The sequence below is a fragment of the Rhamphochromis sp. 'chilingali' genome, assembly GCF_963969265.1.
Source record: "Rhamphochromis sp. 'chilingali' genome assembly, chromosome: 1".
In the NCBI taxonomy this organism is placed as follows: domain Eukaryota; kingdom Metazoa; phylum Chordata; class Actinopteri; order Cichliformes; family Cichlidae; genus Rhamphochromis; species Rhamphochromis sp. 'chilingali'.
The window spans coordinates 40,222,426-40,244,669 of record NC_137929.1 but is presented as its reverse complement, the minus strand read 5'-3'; the positions used below and the strand labels follow the sequence as shown (position 1 = coordinate 40,244,669).

The 22,244-nt window shown below is 37.7% G+C and overlaps 3 protein-coding genes across 3 annotated transcripts; 1 reads left to right on the top strand and 2 right to left on the bottom strand.

Annotated features, from left to right (window-relative positions):
- Positions 1–123: 123 nt before the first annotated feature.
- On the bottom strand, positions 124–9,347 carry LOC308408132 (GTPase IMAP family member 7-like; the record flags this gene model as incomplete). The annotated part of the gene is made up of 3 exons (XM_080900250.1): positions 124–678; positions 6,435–6,829; positions 9,272–9,347. 3 exons carry the CDS (start codon positions 9,345–9,347, stop codon positions 124–126), a joined length of 1,026 nt encoding a protein of 341 aa, XP_080756376.1.
- On the top strand, positions 9,245–12,377 carry LOC308393437 (uncharacterized protein). The gene is made up of 4 exons (XM_080877202.1): positions 9,245–9,382; positions 10,079–10,235; positions 10,397–10,473; positions 11,283–12,377. The coding sequence occupies exons 1-4, from the start codon at positions 9,350–9,352 to the stop codon at positions 11,577–11,579; spliced, it is 564 nt and encodes a 187-aa protein (XP_080733328.1). The 5' UTR covers positions 9,245–9,349; the 3' UTR covers positions 11,580–12,377.
- A 7,195-nt stretch (positions 12,378–19,572) lies between these two features.
- On the bottom strand, positions 19,573–22,119 carry LOC308408125 (GTPase IMAP family member 7-like; the record flags this gene model as incomplete). The annotated part of the gene is made up of 2 exons (XM_080900233.1): positions 19,573–20,651; positions 22,107–22,119. 2 exons carry the CDS (start codon positions 22,117–22,119, stop codon positions 19,573–19,575), a joined length of 1,092 nt encoding a protein of 363 aa, XP_080756359.1.
- Positions 22,120–22,244: the final 125 nt, after the last annotated feature.

The following is a 22,244-nucleotide window of genomic DNA, read 5'->3' as shown; positions in this document are numbered from 1 at the left end:
TAATTTATAACCTGTTTTTACATTTAAAAAAATAAACAAAGTGTGCTTTAGTGTTGTAGTCTCCTTCTTTTGCTTCATCACTGTGCACCAGTTTCATGTCCATCAAACGTGGTACTCCTGGTTTTATTTGGCTGCTGGCTCTGCAGATGCAGCAGGAACTGTGCTAGATGATGTTGGTGCATTGTTTTTAGCTACTTTCGCTGCAGCTGCTATTCCCAATGCTACTCCTACTCCTACTCCTACTAAACCTACAGTGCTGTCTTCTTTCCCTAATTGTATCGTCCCACCCAGGAATGCACCTAACAGATCCCCTGTTGTAACTTCTGCAGCTTTTGACAACAGATTTTTAAACACAGATTGTTTTGCCTTTGTTGCAGTTTCCTCTTCTGTAATGTTTGGAGATGACTGTTTGATGCGACCTTCTTCTTGTTGAATATTTCTTTTCACTTCTTGCAGCATCTCATTGGTGAAGTAGCCTCCTTTGTTTGCCTCAATAATCTTGTCAATGGTTTTGAGTAATTCTGCCACCTGATACTGGTTGCTCCTGTATTCATCTCCCTGGTTGTTCTTCCAGTATTTGTTATCAATGACGTGGCAGCGGCCCCCACACTTCTTGATCAGATCACTCAGACCTTCACTTTCATTCACAAACTCTTCGATCTTCATTCCCTCAGGAAGCTGGTCACCATGAGTAAAGATTATTATAGTAAATCTAAAAGCTTCATCTGAGAAATATTGGTTCATTTTGTCTATCACACCCTTTTCTTGCTCTGTGTATTTCTCCACTTTAAGCACAATAAGAAAAACATGAGGACCAGGAGCACATTCTTTGATACACTTCACTATTTCAGACTTCATGTCCTCCCCAGGTCTGTCTGTGTCAAAAAATCCAGGAGTGTCAATAAATAATATGGTTCTTCCACCGATATTCATATACTCTGACTGACATTCACTTGTTCCAGATTTGGGGGTATGATTTACTTTAAACACAGGCTCTTTACACAGGGTGTTGGCAATACTGCTCTTTCCAGCTCCAGTTTTTCCCAGGAGCACAATCCTTCTTTTTGACTCTATAAAACAGTAATGATTCGGTGTTAGTTATTTATCTATTACTTTGTCAAAAACAGTGCAAGAAATAAACAGTAAATTGAAGTGGAGGTAAAACTGCATGATGTGTACAAGCCAGTCAGTACTGGCTTACAAGTAAATATGGAAGAGTAGAAAAATGTAATTTCTCTGATTGTTGATCAAAGTTTAGACTTAGCTGTTCAGATGGTGGATACAACTAAATCATTTTGAATTATTAACTCTATCAAGCATACACTCAGTGTATTACAGTCTTGAATATATTATATAACATTTGCATAACTACTTTAGGTATTCAGTGGAGTAGATCATGTTGACTGAGAAAAACAATCAACTTTCTTCCTTTGTGATCCCACATTTCTGTTAATCATTAATGCAGAAAACATGACAATAACTGCGACTTACCGTCCATGTTTTTGAAAGCGAAATCAGCGCAGAGACACACGATTACTCAGATCCTGTGGACGTTTTGACTGCGCCGTTCGGTTGTTTCTGTACCTGTTGGACTTGTTTCTCAGCAGCAAACTAAAGTGATGAGCTTACCTCATAGTGTGTTTCTCTTTTTTTCCCACACCTGGCAACAGCATGAGAAAACTATTGTGCATATTTAAATGTTATTTATTTAAATAAATTAATAACAAAAACACAATTTTTCTTTTCATTTTTATATAAAAATCTTGGCGAGCATATTGTTATAACCCAAAGTTAAATATGTCTGTAGTAAATATGACAAAAGCAAAAGAGAGTTTATACGTTTTATACTGTTCTAGAATACTATAATGAAAAGTTTTACTATATATACATAAAAGGTGTGTGTTACGTATTTGAAATCTTCAAGCAGCTGTTTCCTTTAGGGTTCGCCTCAGTTGATCATCTGCTTCCATCTCACCCTAACCCTAGCTTCCTCCTCTGTTACACCAACACGCTCACTCTTTGAGCAAGTGTTTGGGCATCAGTGAGAAGAAAAAAACTCCCTTTTAACAGGGAGAAAAAGGAAATGAGGGCACAGGCATAACTATATAACTTTATTATTATTATAACATTATTCCAATATATCAAAAATACAAAATAAACTCAAAATGCTGCGACACAGACGCAGCCATCCGACAATTGTAGTGTATCTACGGGAGGATTCAGGTCACCTGCTCATGCCCTAACTATATGCTTTGGCAAAAATGAATGTTTTAAGTATTGTATGAGCACCCTGAGAGCAAAGTGCTCTAATGGGGTGATTTGGTACTATATGGTCTTTAAGATAAGATGGGAACTGATTATTTAGGATTATTTAGCCAAGCCTTTCCAATTTTGTCTCCATCTTTGTCAAACTTGGTCACTGCTAATGAAAACGTTATCATCTGCAACTCTACCAGGGCTACGTCATCATTACATCTGTCTCCCTCTCATTCCCACAGGTATTCTATAATTCTACTGGACATAGTTGCTCCCTACACTCACACTGAAATGTAATGAAATGTGAACACTATAAATAGATTCAGTTACCGCTGGGATAATGAATAATTATACCTAACTTAATGAATGTCTTTTTAGTTAAATAGCTGACTTGTTTTTACCCCATGAGAGTTTGGTGAACTGTCCCTGTGTCCTATGACAGCTGGGCAGGCTCCAGCCTCACTATAACCCTGATTTGGATAAGCAGAATAAACTGGATGGATGAATCCTTTTCTTTTTTTTTCTTTCATTCTCTTTTCAGCTGCTTTTGCATATTTTTCTGACTTTGATCAATATTTACATTCATTTTCATATTCAAAACCAAGGCAGCTACAAGAGAGCCTTTGTTGAGCTGGGTAATTCATTTTCACTTGCAACAGAAAAATCACACAGAAGAGGGACTATTTGGGAAATGTAAGTCAAGTTTGACATGATTTGTATTTGACCTGAAATACAATCTAAAATCCAATTATGATGACACTTTGTGATTTTGTCAGATTTAGCAAATAAAATGATTTGCCATCATAATTAGAGTCATAATGTAATATCTAAAAATCCAGAAATGTTTGGCTAAAATGAAGTGAGTCTTTCAGATATTCAAGTAAAAATTCTACAGTACTACACTGATACACACACATACACATATATTACTTTAGGAATTTTTTGTTGACTTCACATTAGAAATGTTTTAGCTAGCAGAACAAAGATGCAGGAGAATCTGTTTCTGCTCATTCTGATGGGTAAGTGGATGATCTTATCAATCATACAGCAGTACTGTTAGCTTAAAGCAATAAGAGTGATTCTGGACTGATGCACCTGTTAAATGGCAGTAATGGTGAAATAATTGTCTTCGGAGCCTTATATAAACGAGAGGAACAGTGTAAGTGATTTTCTTTTTGCATTTTTATATTATAGAGCAAGGCCAAAGTTTACTTACTTTTACCTTACTTTTTAGACAAAAATGTCAGCAGTTTTTAGGTGTGTCTGCATGTTTGTGCTAAATGATAACAAAAAGGTTAGTGTGATTAAACAGGTGCTTTTGTGACAGTGATTATTGGGGGGAGCTGGAGGCTGGCCCCGTTTGAAGTCTTTAACTCATTTTATTGATTTTATCTAAAAAAAAAAAGAAAAAATAATCACAATCAGGGTGAGAGTCACGCATGCTCCAGCTCCATGTGAGGCAGCTTTACCAGAGCAAGACTCTGAGAGAGACAGGTGCATCTTCACACAGAAACCAGTCTGGACCAAATGACAAAACGCTGAATTGACCATTTGAGCCCCGACCAAGGACTCCACCCTGAATATCAGTGAAGCCATTTAAAATAGAGATGACCCTACCATTTACCAATGAGGAAACTTATGACACTTGTAGTAAATAAGAGAGCTAAACATTAAACACTGGCCAGTGAGACTGTGAGGGACGGTTTTTAACCTGACCAGTGAGCCAACTTTAAGTCCTTCTGAGTGAATCACACAGAGGTTTAGAAATCAACCAAGGTGGCTTTGCAAATTTTGGAGAGAGAAAAAAACACAACTCCTGACCAGCTTTTCTGCACCTGTTTATCATCACCTTGTACCAGCAGTGATCAGTGTTGCTGTGGCCCAAACATCACTCTGTAAGAGATTTTTTGATAAGCTGACAAAGAGCCTTTTTTTTACCGCCACTAAAGAAGACTCTGCATTTGGATCTGATCCAGCACACCTCAGGAAAGCAGCGACACATAAAAGTCTGTGACTTACAAGAAGCGGTCGACATTTGATGACAGATCTTAGATAATTGTGACGTACTGTATTTGAGAGTGAAAAGCAAAGTAGAGGTGTGTAAGTGCTCTAAAATTGTATATTATGCTTTTAAAATGTGAAATGTGATGTGATTTTAAGCACCAAAGAACATGATTTTTAGAAAAATGTTATTCTTATGTTTTGAACTTATGCGTGATTTAAAAAAAAAATCTATCACTGTTGTATGCCTTATAGAAAATGTGTTAATTGTATGTATGTGTAATCATGTATCTTTGATAAATAAAATAACAATAAATAAATCAGAATAAATCAGATGACTCAGTTAACATTTTGGATTTATTTACATAATATCAACATATCAAGGAGTTTATGACTTCTCTGTTTTTCTTTTCTCAAAGAAAAGACATAAAACTTCACAATATGTGAAGTTACAGCACAATTTACCCAGACGTACTTCTTTTTCAGTCAGGGTCCTTTTACAACGTCCATATTAGCTCAGGTAATGAAAATACAATTATGGCATAGACAGGAAGTAAACTTTAACATTTGAAGTTCAAGTCTTGCTTAGACGATGTGAAGCATCTCATGGACCTTTTTTCTTGGATTATGCATCAACCTTATGCAAATCAGTTGTAATTTATTTGAACAAATGTAGAAAGCAGCACTTCCTTTCTTCTGTGATGCATTTACTTTACTACATAAACTAGACATTAGTGTTGCCAATGTTAACATTTCTCATGGCACCATCGAGCATTTTTAAAACCCAACTTCAGTATATGCAGTGTGGACTCGCAGATGGAAATAGCAATGAATCTAGATATTCAAAGTTTTCATCAGGCTACCTTTAATATTTTCAAGGTTTTTGTTTTATGTTTTAAATCAAACATTTCAGCATTTTGTATATTTTCCAAAATGGCACAGCCTCCCCTTCTGAACATCTTCTCATCATGCCGTCCCTATTTCAGTAGCGGCTGGGGCCAAAGACAAACGGCTGCTGCTGGAGGAGCACCGGAGCCAGGGCAGCAAACATTGGATAGTGCCACAAGTGTGTGTGTGTATGTGAAACATAAAAATAAAAAGCAAAACAGCAAGCGGGTCCTGTCAGGTCCTGTCAGGTTTACATTATCATATACCAAATCCCTAATATAACCAGACCCAGGTAGAATAAATGTTGTTCACTGTAAGAAACTACAAAGTTTCATCAATAGTTTTTATTTCTGTAAGCACTACTAAAAAAAAGGAAGAAGGAAAAAGGATATATACATTTCCATACAATATGTACGTGATTCTTTGAATTATAATGTGACATAATCAAGTTTAAATCAAAGCATTCACCCCTACTTGCTAACATCTACAAGTAACAAACACTTAGTTTGTTACAAGTAAAAGTAGCACTTTTAGCATTTATTCAAGGAAAAGCTGTTTGGTCAGCACTATTTTTCCTTGAATAAATATCTCAACAGTTCCTCTACTGCCACTATCACTACTTATAAAGTAATCATACAAGTCATAAGAAAACAACACTCCTTTCTCTGCTCTCTTTGCTGTCCACTCTGTCGTTGTCATGATCCTAACAATTATTTAACAGTGTGTTCCAGGACAGCTTTAGCAGCTTTCTGAATGGCTTCCGATGCACTTTCTGATTGTTCAGCTGCAGCATATCCTAACCGACCTCCCTCTAACCCTTTCTGTGCAGCCAGTGATACTGTTGCATCTGTCTGCTCCTGCAGATTCAAAAAAGTTGATGTGACCATCTTTGCCACACCAAGAAAGGCTCCAACCAATACGCCTGTTGCTGTACCTGCAAATATAATCAGCAGCTTGTTCATCACACCCTTTTTAGCTTCAGTGGCAATCTGTTCAACCGACATGTTTGCTGATGACTGTCTAATGAGCTCTTCCTCTTTCTGTAGTTCACTTTCTATCTTCTGTAGCATCTTATTGGTGTAGCAGCTTCCATTGTTTGCCTCACTTATCTTGTCTATTGTCCTGAGTATCTCTGCTACTTGGAACCGATTGCTCCTGTAGTCATCTTCTTTGTTGTCTTTCCAGTATTTATTATCAACAACATGGCATCTGCCTCCACACTTCTCCACCAGATTGCTGAGCTCTTTGTTATGACTGATGAATTCCTCGATTCTCGTTCCCTCTGGGAGCTGGTCGCCATGAGTGAAGACAACGGCAGCGTATTTCATAGCATCTTCAGAGAAATCTTGACATATTTTTTTGATTACATCTTGCTCCTGCTGTGTAAATTTCTCCACTTTGAGGACGATGAGAAAAGCATGAGGTCCGGGAGCGCACTCTGTCATGCACCTCACTATCTCATCCCTGAGTAATTTCTCAGACATGCCTGTGTCAAAAATACTACGAGTGTCAATAAAACTGATGTTATTTCCATTTACAGACTTAATTACTAAACGGGGCACACTTATTTCAGAAACGGGTGAATGGCATACGTTGAAGACATTCTCTCCCAGTATGGTGTTGGCCAGGCTGCTTTTCCCAGCCCCAGTTTTTCCGAGTAGAACAATCCTCTTTGAAGTCAGTGCTGGAAGACAAGAAACACTTGTGTAAATGAAGAGATGTAGAAGTCAATTTCAAAATGTCTTGTTGGTTTGCTGCTGAATAACCATAACCTGGTTATGGTTTTGTTTATGTGTTTCCTGGAGTAAATGAATTTTCTATGAAATTTCCTGCTATTACATTTGCAGTCCTAAAGTTAAAATGGGTATTTTGAGCAAGTATGTTCATGATATTCACCACTTATGCCCAACCTACTGGCCTTAAATTGTTAACTACAAATAAGTGATGAGATGATGATGGGAAATTTATTAATTTTGTATGTGTTTGTTCATTAATCAAACTACTACTAATAGTAATACTAACACGACTACTACTACCACTACCACAATAATAATAACAATACCAAAAATACTACATTTTATTTTAGGTACCTTTCAAAACAAGAAATGTTTTTTGAAATCATCAATGAGAGTTGATAGTTTAAAGAGACGTGTTTGAAGATGGGATTTGAAGTTAGAGACCAAGACCAATATTGAAGATTACTGTTAGAAGAAAGTTCCAGACTTGGGGGCAACTGCAACTGTAAAACATACTGAAGCACGAGTAGTGAAGTGGACAGAAGAAGAAGATCTGAGGGCATCGGCGTAACTTTGTGCTGAACATTAGGGGATTTATTTACCCAGATTAAATAAATCTGGGTAAAATCCCAGATGATTAAATATGCAGCTATTTTGCGGGTAATAACAGAAATGAGTAAAGAACATCAACAGCCTATATATGCAAGACAATTCATAATTTTATTGGTTGGGTCTGATTATTGGGGGGGGGGGTCATAACCCCCCTAACCTCCCTGGAAATTACGCCCCTGCCTGAGGATGCAATTGGGTGTGTTATGCAGAAGTTCAGAGTTGTAATGCAGAACAAGGTTGTGGGTGACTTTAAAGTGACTAGGAGAGTTTTATTGTTTAGAATTTAACCCCCTAAGACCCAAACTCCTTCATGGCATGCATTTTTAATTTCTCTTTGATATCTGGGCTGATTGGGACCTGATGAATGTAAAAACAAAGAATTACTAGATTTTTTTTTTAACCTGATTTTTTTTTTCTGAGAAAACTGAGATCCACATATGAGGACATTCGTTTTAAATTTTGATAGATCATTGCCAGTATAATGTCCTCGTAAGTGTACATCAGGCCCTTGTAGAGCAAAATTTTGTATTTTGGTCTAGACAACCCAAAATATGATGTCCACATATGTGGATGCCAGGTCCTAGGAGGTTAAAGCAAGGTCTCATAATAAGAGATAATATAGCTGTGGGTAATTTACTAATAGGACAGGTGCAGTTTCTTAATTGTAATAAAAACAAACAATGAACATAGGTCATGCACACTCTCAGAAATAGAGGTACGAGAGAAGAACATTTTTGTACCTATAGGTACATTTTTTTAAAATGTTCCCTTAAAAGTACAATACTGGTACAATACTCAATGTCATTTACCCTTATATTGTATATTGTATAGCTTTCTTGTTATATGTAAAATTGTATTATATTATTTAATTTTTTTTACTTTAAAATATTTTACTTGCATTTTTAATCACTCTTATATTTAAATGTTCATTTTCTATTTTATCTAGGGATTGAGAGTAACGAAGTTTCTATTCTCTGTATGTCCTGTACATGTGGCAGAATTGACAATAAAGTTGACTTTGACTTTGACTTTGACTGGTCTTTAAAAGTCCAGAAATGCCCCTTTAAAGGTACAATTTGAAATAAAGTACAAATCTGTACCATTTTGACCTGTACTGCAGTGACAGTGGCAGAATGTGGTAATGGGTCAGCATGGGAAAATCTGGATGGGCCTGGTTAATTGTAAAATTCATATGAGATGTGAGTGTGCTCATAAAAGCTACATGTTATAATCAAATCTGTTGGTCCTCTCCTCTGTATGTAAATTATCCTATGATGCAAAGAATATCTGTAACCTACCTTTGTGTAAGTTATGTTAAATTATATTTAAAAAAAACCACACAATGACATGCAGGCACAACCAAATGATGTTAAAAAAAACTGGTCCATTTCCATTTATTAAGTTCCAGTTATAATTTTTAATGTTTTAAATCTTGGTTGTAGCCTTCAAAAACGTGAAATCATATTACTGTTATGTTTGGCCATTTACTTTTTCGCTTTTACATCCTAGAATTGTTCATTAATTGGGAGGTTTTTATGGAATTTGCAACATCAAGTTAAACCGAGGTTCTTTGGAAGTTAAAATGTCAAGCAGATTTTTATGTTACGGTGACTACATTTTGTAAGTTACAAATATAGTTCGCCAAGACAGCATAACGGTTTCTAAACAACTGCGCATTAATACCACAATGTTGTATTTCCATGTATCAAGTTCGCAACGCGCATTAATCCCAAAGGCTGAAAAGCCAGCAGCGATGAGTGCTCCGCCTCCGCGCTGACTAGCGTTGACGCAGAAAATGACTCTCGGGGGGTTATCGATGGAGGAGCTCCTTAAAAAGTTGATGGAAGAAGGCATTGATGTGTCAGACGACGAGGCGCAAAGGTTTCGAGGTAAGTCGGGTGTGATTTTGTGTTTTTATAAAAATTACAACGTGTAATTTTATAGTAGAGTTAGCAAAAGTCCGAAGAGCTAGCTTTAACATGGGTGAATGCTAGCAGTTAGCTAAGTTTTAAACAAAGAAAGGTACAAATGTGGACTATTTAGACTGTTGGTGGAATGTTCAACGTCTGTCTGCCCGCCGTATTCCAGTGTTTTATCAATAAATAGTCAGTAACCGTGTACAACAATGTAAAAAAAAATCAATAATTTCTCAAAACATGCTAGTATGTAAATATAGCTATTAACAAAAACGTTTTCTAAGCAAAATTTATCGCATCTAACTTGTTTCCCGCTCAAAGGGATTTTAAACAATGGAAGGTACACATTTGTACCATTCCACCTACTTAGTGGGATTTGGGATTTTCGAATATGAGAGCTGTAAGCTCTGGGCAGGGACACTGTCTGCAACCCAAGAATTGTTAAGATGATTGGGGAAACAGCTAATGATTTTTTTTGTCTCTAAATCTGATTATTATTATTTTCTGTACTAACTGATTAATCAATCTGTTTATTAGCTTTAGAATTTTTTGATCAAGGGTTAAAGCACTTTACATTTATCTCCAGTCTGTGTCTTTAAACATGTCAAAAGTTTAAATCCTCAATGTAAAATGTCATTCTTTTGTCTATTCTGCTCTTTTCATTTCCAGTTGTGTGATGAGGTTGATTTAATGCATACCTGCCAAGACAACATCTGTCGCCGCTTTAGCAAAAACTTCACTGCTGTTCTTCAAATGACCAAGGATTTGCCACTGAAGAAGGTCTACATGGAGGCAAGAGAGAATGCACTGGCTGAAGACATTACAGGTGCTAATTTGACCTCATACAAATAGTAAATTTTGTGACAATTCATTTGCTCTCTCTTCCAAAGATAATTGATGTACCATAGTGTCATGTGAAGAGCATGTTAATGGGAATTTGCATGCTATCAAAATCTAATGAAGTGCATTTGCATCTATATGACCTAGGAATTGACTTCAAGGGGGCACTTCTCTTGCCATCCATCTTCAAGGAGAAGATAGAAGATTTCATCATCCTTGGAGAGGTAAATGCATGATGCAATGCATAGCCTTTGGCCACAAGTTTCATTCTCGGTGTTTTGTTGGCATGGAGCTGAATTCAGCTGCGGTTCAGCATCACAGCTAAGCTAATGTAGAGGAAACACTGCTGTTAATCCACAGTGCTGCTGTGCTCTTGGGTTTTGTCTGGTGTTTATATAGATAGATAGACCTTTATTGTCCCCTTAGGGAAATTCTTCTTCACAGGTACTGTCACTGTCAGGGGTGATTGCTTTTGCCCTTGAATATTATGTCAAACTTTAGCAGCTTATCAAACACTACCACAACAGTCATTGGTCAAGAAGCTTTTTGTTTGGAGTAGGGGCCATGTAAATGGTAAATGGCCTGTATTTATATAGCGCTTTACTAGTCCCTAAGGACCCCAAAGCGCTTTACATATCCAGTCATCCACCCATTCACTCACACATTCACACACTGGTGATGGCAAGCTACATTGTAGCCACAGCCACCCTGGGGCGCACTGACAGAGGCGAGGCTGCCGGACACTGGCGCCACCGGGCCCTCTGACCACCACCAGTAGGCAACGGGTGAAGTGTCTTGCCCAAGGACACAACAACCAAGACTGTCCAAGCCGGGGCTCGAACCGGCAACCTTCCGATTACAAGGCGAACTCCCAACTCTTGAGCCACGATCGCCCCATGTTTACAGGTTATCAGAATAGACAGTTTTGTTTTGCAGCAAATAAAGAAGGTAATTTGAGGAATCTGTTGAAAATCCACTTGGCACATATTGCTTAAACATACTGTATACTAATGTTTTTCTTCCTCTTCTGCAGAATACTCCCACGAGTCCATACCCAACCATTCGAATGAAGGATAAGAGTTGGACAACTGCCCTCTTAAGACAGTTTCGCTGTGTTGTGACAGTTGAAGGAGTGGATGTTTGCTCGTGCCGCTCGCTGGATGAGGCCTACATCTCAGCATTCTCCACCTTCTTCGTGTTCAACATGACCTACCCTGCATACTTCAAGAAAACACTTGTCTTTCTTCAGAACTGCATTGTCAACATAGGAGACCAGGGAGACAAACCCCTGCCAGTAAGTGTCACCAGGGTACTTAACCAACTCTATTAAATATGCCCCCACCCAAGTGTCACTACCTTATTCACTACCCAAGGCTGATTTTGATGTATGGTCCTCTTCGCCCTTTGTGGTGTATGAGATATGAAAGCAAGCATCAATATTTCAAAAATCTAGCGAGTAAATGCAAAAACTTTGTAAACATCACTGCAACTCTTAACAATCGTCATCAAATGAAACAGTGCTGGGAGTTTTCTTCAGATAAGTTGCTTGTTGACTTTGAACATTCACTCAGCACAAGTGTCAGTGTGCCATTTTCATCTCTGCCAGGTGACTTACAGAATGCTCTGGAAATGAACAAAAGTTTTACAGATGTGCATTTTCAGGATAAAGTGCTTCAGCGTGTGTCTGCTATATCTGTCAGCAGTGTCAAATATGAACTTGAGGATGTTTTTGTAGTTGGCCATGTACACACTGAAGCCATACCTATATTCCTTAAAATCAAGTATATTTTGAATGTTGATACTTGTTGGGTATTGTGTGGGAAACTGTTACTTCCTTGCACTTATGAATGTCATTTCCATGCTTACCAAGTGGCAGTTGACAATGACTGGATCCTGTTCAATCCAGGAAATGAATTAGACTTTCAAGCTCTAGACATGTATTTAGTAGACGATAGGCTGTTTGTGTCCTTGAGGTATTCTGTGTGATGTGATTGCAAGAACATTTTCCATTGTGTTCAGGTGTTTAATGTCTTTATATGATTGTTTACTTTTTTAAATGAATGTATTTTTCTTGACATGTCCTATGGCAATATACGAATGTAATCAAGGATGTATTCCTGTGGTTGTTTAAATGCTTTGATGTGATTCTATTATCGAGAATAAATGGTTAAATAACCAAATATTTTGGACTATTGGGGGTACATTTTTGTCTCTTTAGGTACGAAATAGGTTGTCGCTGGGGGGGTACCCTATTGTACCCTTTTCAAGGGAACATTTCTGTACTATAGTTTCAAGGTACATTTATGTCTTAGGAAAGTACATGATTGTACAACTTCATAAGGTACAAAAATGTACCAAGCCTAAAGGGTACAGAAATGTCCTTCAAAAAGGAACACCCCCAGCGACAAGCATTTGTACCCTTTTTGGTACACTTTGGTACCCCTATTTCTGAGAGTGCATGTTAAATGTAGCACAAACTGTTTTCAACAGAATTGTTGTAGTAGAAACAGGTTTCAGCAGCTGAGAGACTCCGATGAGGGACTGTAACCTGTATGACAACATTTTAAAATCACATCCAGTAACATTCTTGTATACAGAACACTTAAATCAGTTCAAGGGATGAATTGAACTGGATTTGCCTGATTGACAAAACTTTATGTTTGTACTTTGCGACCGATGGTGTGAACAGATGATATGCAGGGTGTCTGTGTCACATATGGTCAAAGTGTATGCAGCTGAATTTGTGTAGGTCCATCACTAAAAACACTAATGAGTATGGGCTCAAACTGTGGTCATAAATATTTTGTATTTGTAAATCAAAAGCTTATTTGTGAACCGAGTTTTGTAACCGTGTAAACCAAAATATGTAAAAATGTTATGTTTGTGCATCTACAGATGAGAATTTGTGTGTGTGTGTAAAACAGATTTGTGTTTGTAAAAAATATTTACATGAGTTACAAATTTTTTGGTTAAGGTCTGCTTACAGATACAAAGCAAAGAACTACGTGTAAAACTCTGCGCTCAGCTTCCCTGGCTATGGGACTTACAAATACAAATTTTGACCCGATTTTTCTTCCTTTCAGCTGATTGGTCAATGTCACGTTAATCACAAATTTAACAATCCAATCAGAGAACAGATGGGTTTGGCTGTCGGAGTGTGCTTTACGCAGTTTCAGGTCCTGGAAGAATAAATGCCCTTTTACATGCCAGCTCTGTATTTTTCTTCATCACCATGAAGGATCACAACTCCAATGTCCAAAGTCAAAGTCACCCTCTGTTTTGTCCGTTTTTGGGACATATTAGCTTTGAACTCCTCTGCACAGGCACTGAAATTGCTGTTACAGAAGCCACACTATGCTGAAAAGACGCCAACACAAAATACTAAAGATATGGAATTTGAAGGTTTGGTAATTTCTTATCACATCTTTGTCAGACTGCCCATTCCAAAACACCAGATTGCTGAGAGAGGCTGCATGCATTAAGTTACATGGGTCTTTGTCATGCACTCTTGTGCATCATGGAGACTCAACAGAGAAAGAGAGAGTACACATACGTGGTTTCTACATCACATCACACTGACTGTTCACAGCAGACAAAAAGACCCTCAGACTACTGAAAACATCCAGGTGTCCCCAATACCAAGTCTGCCCCTCTCAAGGGATTTTTGTAACAATGAATTGATTCATTCAGGTTTTTCAATTAATCAGAAGCTAATAAAACATTTCCTTTAAATGCATATTTGTACTCTTTAATTGTATTTGATATAAAGTAAGCTTGACTGACCGTCCATGTTCTCAAAAAGAAATCACACTTGTCACCGGGACCTCACGATGTCCTTGCTGTGTGTTTTTCCACCTGCTCTCTTGCTGCACTTTGGCTGTGCTTTCGTTTGTCACCAACTGGACTTGTTAACTGACACTGTAACTACACAAAACAATGAGCAACACCTCATGCTCAGAAATATTTTTTGCTGTGGGATTGGAAATCGATTCAAACCCACAGCATGTCGTTATATAACTGTTCACATTTTATGTATCAGAGCTGGTCATCACATTAACCTGCGTCAATTGTTTTGTTTATTTTATAAGTAGTAACAGAACTGAAAATCAAAAGCCACATATACTATAAAAACTATTTATAAATAAAAGATATGAAGATATGAAAAAATTGTTTGAAGCAGATACTTTGATAACTGTGACTGCACAATGAACTGAGACATAATTTCTTTAGGGATTATTAAAGTATTCTGATTCTGACATAGTGTTGAACAGCTCAGTAAATCCCCTCAGTGCTTTAAAAACAGGACAATTCAGAGTTTGAATAAGGGACTGGTAAAATGTTTCTGTTTCTCATCCTAGTGAAACAAGTTTTAAACAAAGAAGGGAGTTTTAATTAAAAAATGGGAGAAACTGATGCATTCATTCCCTCTTGACAGTTTACTGGCACATGCACATGTAATGCTTCATTAATGCATAACTGCAGATTACACAATCAATCAATGCATGAAATCCAATGTCTTTGAAATCAGCTGCTTTTTTAAAATAAATGTAGCACTATTAATTTTTTCTGAAAAAATATAACATTTTCAGGGCTCAAAACACATTTAAGCTCTATTAACTAAATCAATTTTACACCCACTCCAAGTGTCACAATCAATCTCGATCTGCAGGCTAAATATGAACTAGAAGCTACATTTGAGGGAAATTAGTGAGACGGTCATGCTGTCTCATGCATAACAATAACAAGCACAAGCATGAACAAGAAGTGAAGCAACAAATAGCCAAGATAACCACTGATTGTGAGACATGCTTTCATCCTGGCCTCAGGCTACAATTTTAAAAGACGGCTTCATGACCTAAAGTTGTTTGATCACTATGGTGTGACTTGTCCTTCCAGTTGGGGAGGATGAGGGAATGAAGATGGGACAAGGACACATTGTGGAAAAGAGACAGAGATTAATACTAACTCAGGATTAAATGCAGAGAGTTGTATAAACACATAGTGAGTGAAAAGGGTAAGTGAAAAAGAAACAGTGCAATATGGGAAGCCCCCAGCAGCCTAGACCTATTGCAGCATAACTAAGGGAGGATTCAGGGTCACCTGGTCCAGCCCTAACTATATGCTTTAGCAAAAAGGAAAGTTTTAAGTCTAATCTTAAAAGTAGAGAGGGTGCCTGTCTCCTGATTCCAAACTGGAAGCTGGTTCCACAGAAGAGGGGCCTGAAAACTGAAGGCTCTCCCTCCCATTCTACTTTTAAATACTCTAGGAACAACAAGTAGGCCTGCAGAGCGAGAGCGAAGTGCTCTAATGGTACTGCTAATACAGTACTGTGTGGTCTCTAAGATGAGATGGGGCCTTATTGTTCAAGACCTTGTATGTGATGATGTGATCCTTCCTCTGCACATGCCTCTCTAACTATGTCTCCATCTTGGTCACTGCTAATGTAAATCTTATCATCTTTAAGTCTATCACCAGCGTTAGTCCTTGAAAATTTACCATTATATCTGTCTCCCTATCATTCACACAGCTATTTTTTGATTCTACTATATACATCTCTTCTCTCCATTACATAGGTTGCCTTTCACCTGCTCCCTATGCTCACTACAGATCACGTAGTCTGTTGCCCTATGACAGCTGGGATAGGCTCCAGCCTCACCCCTGATTTGGATAAGCGGAAGAAACTGGATAAATGAATCCTTTTCTTTTTCCCCTCTCGCTCTCTTTTTTAGCTTGTTTTGCATTATGTTATGTAAAGCATGTTCCTGTTTTCAGTGCTTCCTTTTCTGACTTTGATCAATAGTTACATTCATTTTCATATTCAAAACCAAGGTCACACATCTAGTTGACATATACTCTGCCATGACACCAGTCAGTCAGAAGTGCCAGCTTGATTACGGATCCCGGCCAGGTCTGCTTTATATGGGGCTGGGCCACATAAACCAAACCACAATCGAGCAAGATGTGGCATGCCATCACATACACAGTGCCATCTATGCCAGGCCTGGCCCATATCTGGATGACATACATCTTATCATGCCAGAAGTCAGCCAGCAGTGCCGGCTTGACACCAGATCCGGGCCAAACCTGCTTGCTATGTGGGTGAAGGACCCATCCCATCCTGGCAACAAACTGTTCCAAGTTCTGCAATCAGGCAGAAGGTTCTGCATCATCCAGGCAAGAACTGAGAGGGGAGCTTCTATCCCCAGGCAATCCAAAGGACCCCCCCCCCACCACCACCACACACACACACACACACACACACACACACACACACACACACACATCCATAAGTGACTGAGACAGGGCTTATTGCTAACACATCCCAGTCTGATTATTCGCGGCCTCACTACAGAACTAGACACTTTAACAGCCACTCCAACTATGTACATTTTCAGATTTTCAATATAAAATTTCCAGATTGTTTATGGTATTGTATTTTATTTATTCACTTACCTTGTTTTTCCTGTGTTTCTGTCTCTCTGGGTACATGCAGTTAGTGGGGTTAGATTAATGATGCTAAATTGCCCTGCCCATAGGTGTGAATGGGAGTGTGAAATGTTGTTTTCAAATAGTTTTTTTTTTTTTTTTGGAGTATGCTGTCTCATGTATAATCAAAACAAGCACAAGGAGGAACAGAAAGTCTAGCAAGAAATAGCAAAGATAACAGCGTCCTGAGACACGCTGTGATCCTGGCCTCAGGCTACAGTTTTAAAGAAACTACTATTTGACCTGAGATTGTTTGATCACTGTGGTGTGATAAGTCCATCTAGAACACGTAAATACATAAATATATGTTGTTTATCCATTTCACAGCATTTATTATTTTTAAATTTTTAAAGAATGGTCTTAAATAAAAAAAAAATAAAAAAGTTATTACATGTTTTACCAGCCCTGATTCTTTAAAGTTTTCTCCAGTAAATTGCCAGAATACTCAAAACACATCCAGTTAACATGGTTGTCATTGTTACTCTATGTCACAGAAATAACATTAACATTAAATTATTCCATGATATCCATAATACTTCATGATTTTTATGCTAAAAAAGTGCTTATAAAAGAAAAAAGTACTATTAGACCATCACCATGTAGCATTAGAACTCCTGCTCACAGCTTCAAGAATATGAAACATAACACAGTCAAAATGACAAGACAGTGACAGTTGAATGTTAATACCACATTTCGAGTGGAGTAACTTGTTTCTGGGTAAGATCAAACTATTTGGCAAATGTACAAATACAAAGTGAAACAGCCACAGCGCTGAGTCTCAGGTGTGGTCAAATAACAATAGTTAAAAGTTAGTTATTTGTGGCTGTAGCTCAGAAGGTAGCTCTGAAAGACAGTTTCAATGCCTTGCTGCTGTAGTCTGCATGCTAAAGTATTGTAGGACACAACACTGACCCCAAGTTGATAGAGAAGCGCATTTGCATTGAGAGAAAGTGCTTGGGGATGAGGTAAGCTGTATAAAGTGTTCTGAGTGTAAGAAATGTTTTGTGTATCAACCCATTTACTACTATGAAATGTATTTGCAACTCACTAATAGGATATTAGTGGTGGCTTCACAAGTTTTAAATATGATGAATACATATAGGCAGCATAATGGTGTGAGGGTTTACGCTGTCATTTCACACAGATTAATGGAAGTATTTTTTTTATCTTTAAAGGACAATATATAATGACTAAGCTGTTTTATTATCTGGCTGTGGATCTTTGTTTATTTAAATGGATTCTTCCAGTATTTATTGTCAATGACAATAATCTGAAGACTGATCTCTTCCCGTGACAGATTTTCTCATGTCTTTTTAATGATTTTTACTCTTTTTGTATTTTTTCTCTTCACTGTTTGGAGCTTGTTATTGGCCTAGTAGGCTCCTTTGATTTTCCAGCTGTGGCTGCATTGGCTCCCGACAGCATTTGAGAATTTAACAGTCAGCTTATACTTTTGCACACTTGGAGCCAATGGAACAAGTCTCATTCTTATGTACACTACACCGTGTTACCTTGATTGACAAAGTCTGTCTGTGTCTAAGAAAATGGAATGGAAAGTGAATAAGTTTACATAAAATTATGTTTTATTACTTTTATGCACCAATCAACAACAGCTGTGCTTTAGTGAGTGAAAGTGAGGCAGCAAACTGATACATTGAAATAAAATGCTGTCATTGTCATAAGGCAGTGGTTCCCAAACTTTTTTTGCTAGGCCCCCCTTTGTTTGACAAGAAAAATGTCCCTCCATTTAGAAAGGCACAGTCATCACGGTGTAATTATTTTACCTGTAGTTGTTTTTTTTTCCTGTGTAATAATATTCAACATTGATATCAATACATGTTTCAAAAAATGCCTCTCTGTGCAAAATGGGTTCAAAAACATAAAAAACTGTGGGATATTGTTTGTCGGTGATTTGAAGAACCCAGCATGTGCTCCCGACGCAGGGAAAAGCAATTCTGCAGGGGAGATAGGAAAGGGCAGATTTGCTTCACCATATTTTCTAGTCTTTGGCTTAGAATGAAGTTGGTTTGGAAACATATTCAGCGATGCTTCATCTCCTGCACTGCGTTTGTGTGGGCGCCCCGTGCTAGCAGTGTCCAAGCGTTTTTTTTTGTTTTTTGTTTTTTTCCCCTTTTCACACCGCGCCCCCCTTGCAATTGCTTTGCGCCCCCCTGGGGGGGCGGGCCCCACACTTTGGGAAGCTCCGTCATAAGGAAATGATCCCATGACAAACATATTACTTAGTTTAATACATAGAGCTGTTTGGCATATTGAGGGAAAACCTCACATGAAAAACTGTGCATCCATTTATACACAGACGATTTTTTTTTGATTGGAATTGTTATCAATGAATCATACAATATACACATGGACCCATAAAGAAGCACAAGGAGAGTCACATAATAAAAAAACACCTGTTTTATAGATGTGCATTACATTTATATGATTATGTAAAGGTCCTCTGGAGCTGCAGGAGACATCATACAGGTTTAACAGGTAAAATAGTGCTGGTACTGCTGCATGTAAACGCGTTAAAACATCACAAAGCTAAGAAGAACTTCTGATCAAGCAATTTCAGATTATAATCAAGTAATACCCATTTATTTTTTACTATACATGTTTTAATATATGACCACTATCTTTTATTTACTCAACATTTTTAGGATATTACAAAAAAAGTAACACATTCATACTTTCCATGAAAATTCAAAATCGGCCAAAATAAAAGTATTTTAATCTCATGGTTTAGCCACACAGATTAATGCTATTTTTATGTAAGATTTAAAGGACAATATATGATGATTAAGCTGTTTTATTTTCTGTCTGTGCGTCAGTGTTTATTCAAATGGACTCCAGGGATTGAATATTCTCTCATACAAAACATGAAGTCTACTCCAAATGGCCTCAAAACCCCCCACAACGTCCTCTTCAGAAGATACTGGGACTGGAATGGGGAATGATTCAGATGACACAGGAAGAGATGGAACAGATGGAACAGGGACAGGGACTGGATTAACTGGAACTGGGATTTTCTCTGGTATTTGTTCTACCACATAAGCTGGCACTTCTGTTAATACCTTACCAAACTTCGATTTGATCAACAAAGCTGAGACAGTTGCAAATAATCCTGTGATGACAGCCAAACCCACAAAAGGTTTAAGCCATGATTTTTGTGCATTTTCCATGTGTCTCTTAATGATGTTAACTTTAGCCTGCTTTCTAATCTCTTCCTGTGACAGATTTTCTGATGACTTTCTAACCCGATTTTCCTCTTTTTGTATTTCTGTCTCCAGTGTTTGGAGCTTTTCATTAGTGTAGTATCCTCCATTGTTTTCTGTCACTATATCTTCTATGCTATTGAGCAGCTCTGCCACCTGGAACTTGTTGCTTCTATATTCATCTTCCTGGTTGTTCTTCCAGTATTTATTGTCAATGACGTGGCACCGACTCCCACACTTCCTCACTAGATCACTCAGAGCTTCACTTTCATTAACAAAATCCTTGATCTTCGTTCCTTCAGGGAGCTGGTCACCATGAGTAAAAACCACTGCAGCGTATTTAAGAACATCTTCAGAGAAATGTTCACATAATTGTGCGATGACAGCCTTTTCGTGCTCTGTGAATTTCTCTGCTTTGAGCACAATGAGAAAAGCATGAGGACCCGGAGCACACTCTGTAATACAGCTCAACATCTCGTGCTCCAACTTCTCAGACCTGCTTGGGTCAAAGAAACCAGGAGTGTCGATTAAAGTTAGGCTTCTTCCATCAACAGTCTTGGTCTCGCTCTGAGACAAACATGCGTTTGAGTCATTAAAATGATTAATCTTCAATCTGGTCTCGCCAAATATGGTATTAGCCAGACTGCTTTTCCCAGTTCCAGTTTTTCCCAGCAGGACAATTCTCCTTGTCTTTGTCACTGGAAGAAAAAATGAATAGATGAAAAAATCAGATTAACTCATTACATCTGATTTTCATCTCTGATCAATTTTCAAATTTCAGATCAAAAATCTATCAACCCAGTATCACAGCAAAGTATAGACAAGCAGGACCATCGTGTCTAATTACACAAGAAATCAGTAGTAAACAAAACGCATGTTAAGCACATTCAACGGTCCTTAATCATCAAAAACTATTAAACTGGGCGGGTAATATGTATATATACATGTACATGTGAATTATTTAATGCTTTCCCACAATTTTCCCATTTTTAAATTTTGGTTTGAAATAAAGAAGCTCCCTCTGATGTTACTGCAACTTCTGAATGTGTGTCTTGGACATAGTGGACATATTATATATAAAGGATGGCCCAGTCTCAGTAAAATTTTGCATGAACATTTTCATGCAATAAATCTATTTTGTATGTTTTTATGAAATAGATTTATTGTAAATCCTAATTGTTTCTAGATTCCTTTTACTTGTAATGTATTACATACCCAACAAACATACTTATTTCTGTCATGGTCTGGAGTCGGGTGACTCCGTGTTTAAGTTTTGTTTATTCAGTGTTCTGGGATTTTGTGGGGTTTTCATAGTTTTGTCTTTTGTCATGTTTTCATGTTCCTTACTTATTCTTTAGGACCGCTGTGATTTCCCAGCCTTTAGGTTTTGTCTGAATGCCTCACTTGTGTTCCTTGTATAATGTCATGCGTACCCGGTTTGATGTTCGTGTTATTTCTCGTTTTACTTTGACAGTCCCATGCCCTGTGTCAGTCTGTCTAGTTTTCCTTCTCTTGTCTCGTTATGTCTAATGAATCCCAGCTGTGTTTCGCTCCTGTTTCCCATTTCCTCATTACTGACTTGTATATTTAAACCCTGTGTTTTCCGTTGCCCTTTCTTGCGTTGTACCTCCTCTTGTGTGTGAGTCTGTGTTAAAGTGGTCAAGCGTTAGCTCCTCATTTCTTGTTTCCTGGTGTTTGAGCTGTCATTTTTCAGTGTTTTTGTTTTTAGTTTCCATTATACTTTGTTTTTTGTTAGCTTATGTTTGGACAGTTTTCCGCAGCAATAAAGCTGCCGCCTTAAGTTTATGTTTTGTATTTGAGTTGTGCATTTGGGTCCACTTCCTTTCTGCCAACCACAGCTACACATGAAGGATTTCTTGTGACACAACCAAATTTAAAACATGTTTGAGATATTAAAAGAAAATCATGAACTACCTTAATGCAGTACTACTTTGCAAGCCATGTGTCACCAAACAACCCTATATAACCAAAAATCTTGCTTTTATGAGATTAAAGCTTAGAGAACCAAGATTTTTTTTTATAAGGAAATAGCTCTTGAAATGAACTCAGCTGATTTAAAAAACAGGTCACACCTTAGGATTTTGAATGACAAAAAAATCATATTTTTGGAGTAATGTCTATTTAAAAGTTACTTGTCCACTCCATGCTGAGGAAAGTGTGTCAAAAATACAATCTGGCTCATGATGTGTCTCTGCAGTGAGTCGTTTGCTTTTGTTCTTGTACTGTGACTTGACTTGTGCTTCGCTTCTGCTACCTGTCTAAGTTGTTAT

Coding starts and splice junctions, on each gene's coding strand:
- LOC308393437 (XM_080877202.1), top strand. CDS start 9,350: ATGTGTCAGACGACGAGGCGCAAAGGTTTCGAG. Junction 10,236..10,396: donor ACTGGCTGAAGACATTACAG/GTGCTAATTTGA, acceptor TATATGACCTAG/GAATTGACTTCAAGGGGGCA. Junction 10,474..11,282: donor ATTTCATCATCCTTGGAGAG/GTAAATGCATGA, acceptor CCTCTTCTGCAG/AATACTCCCACGAGTCCATA.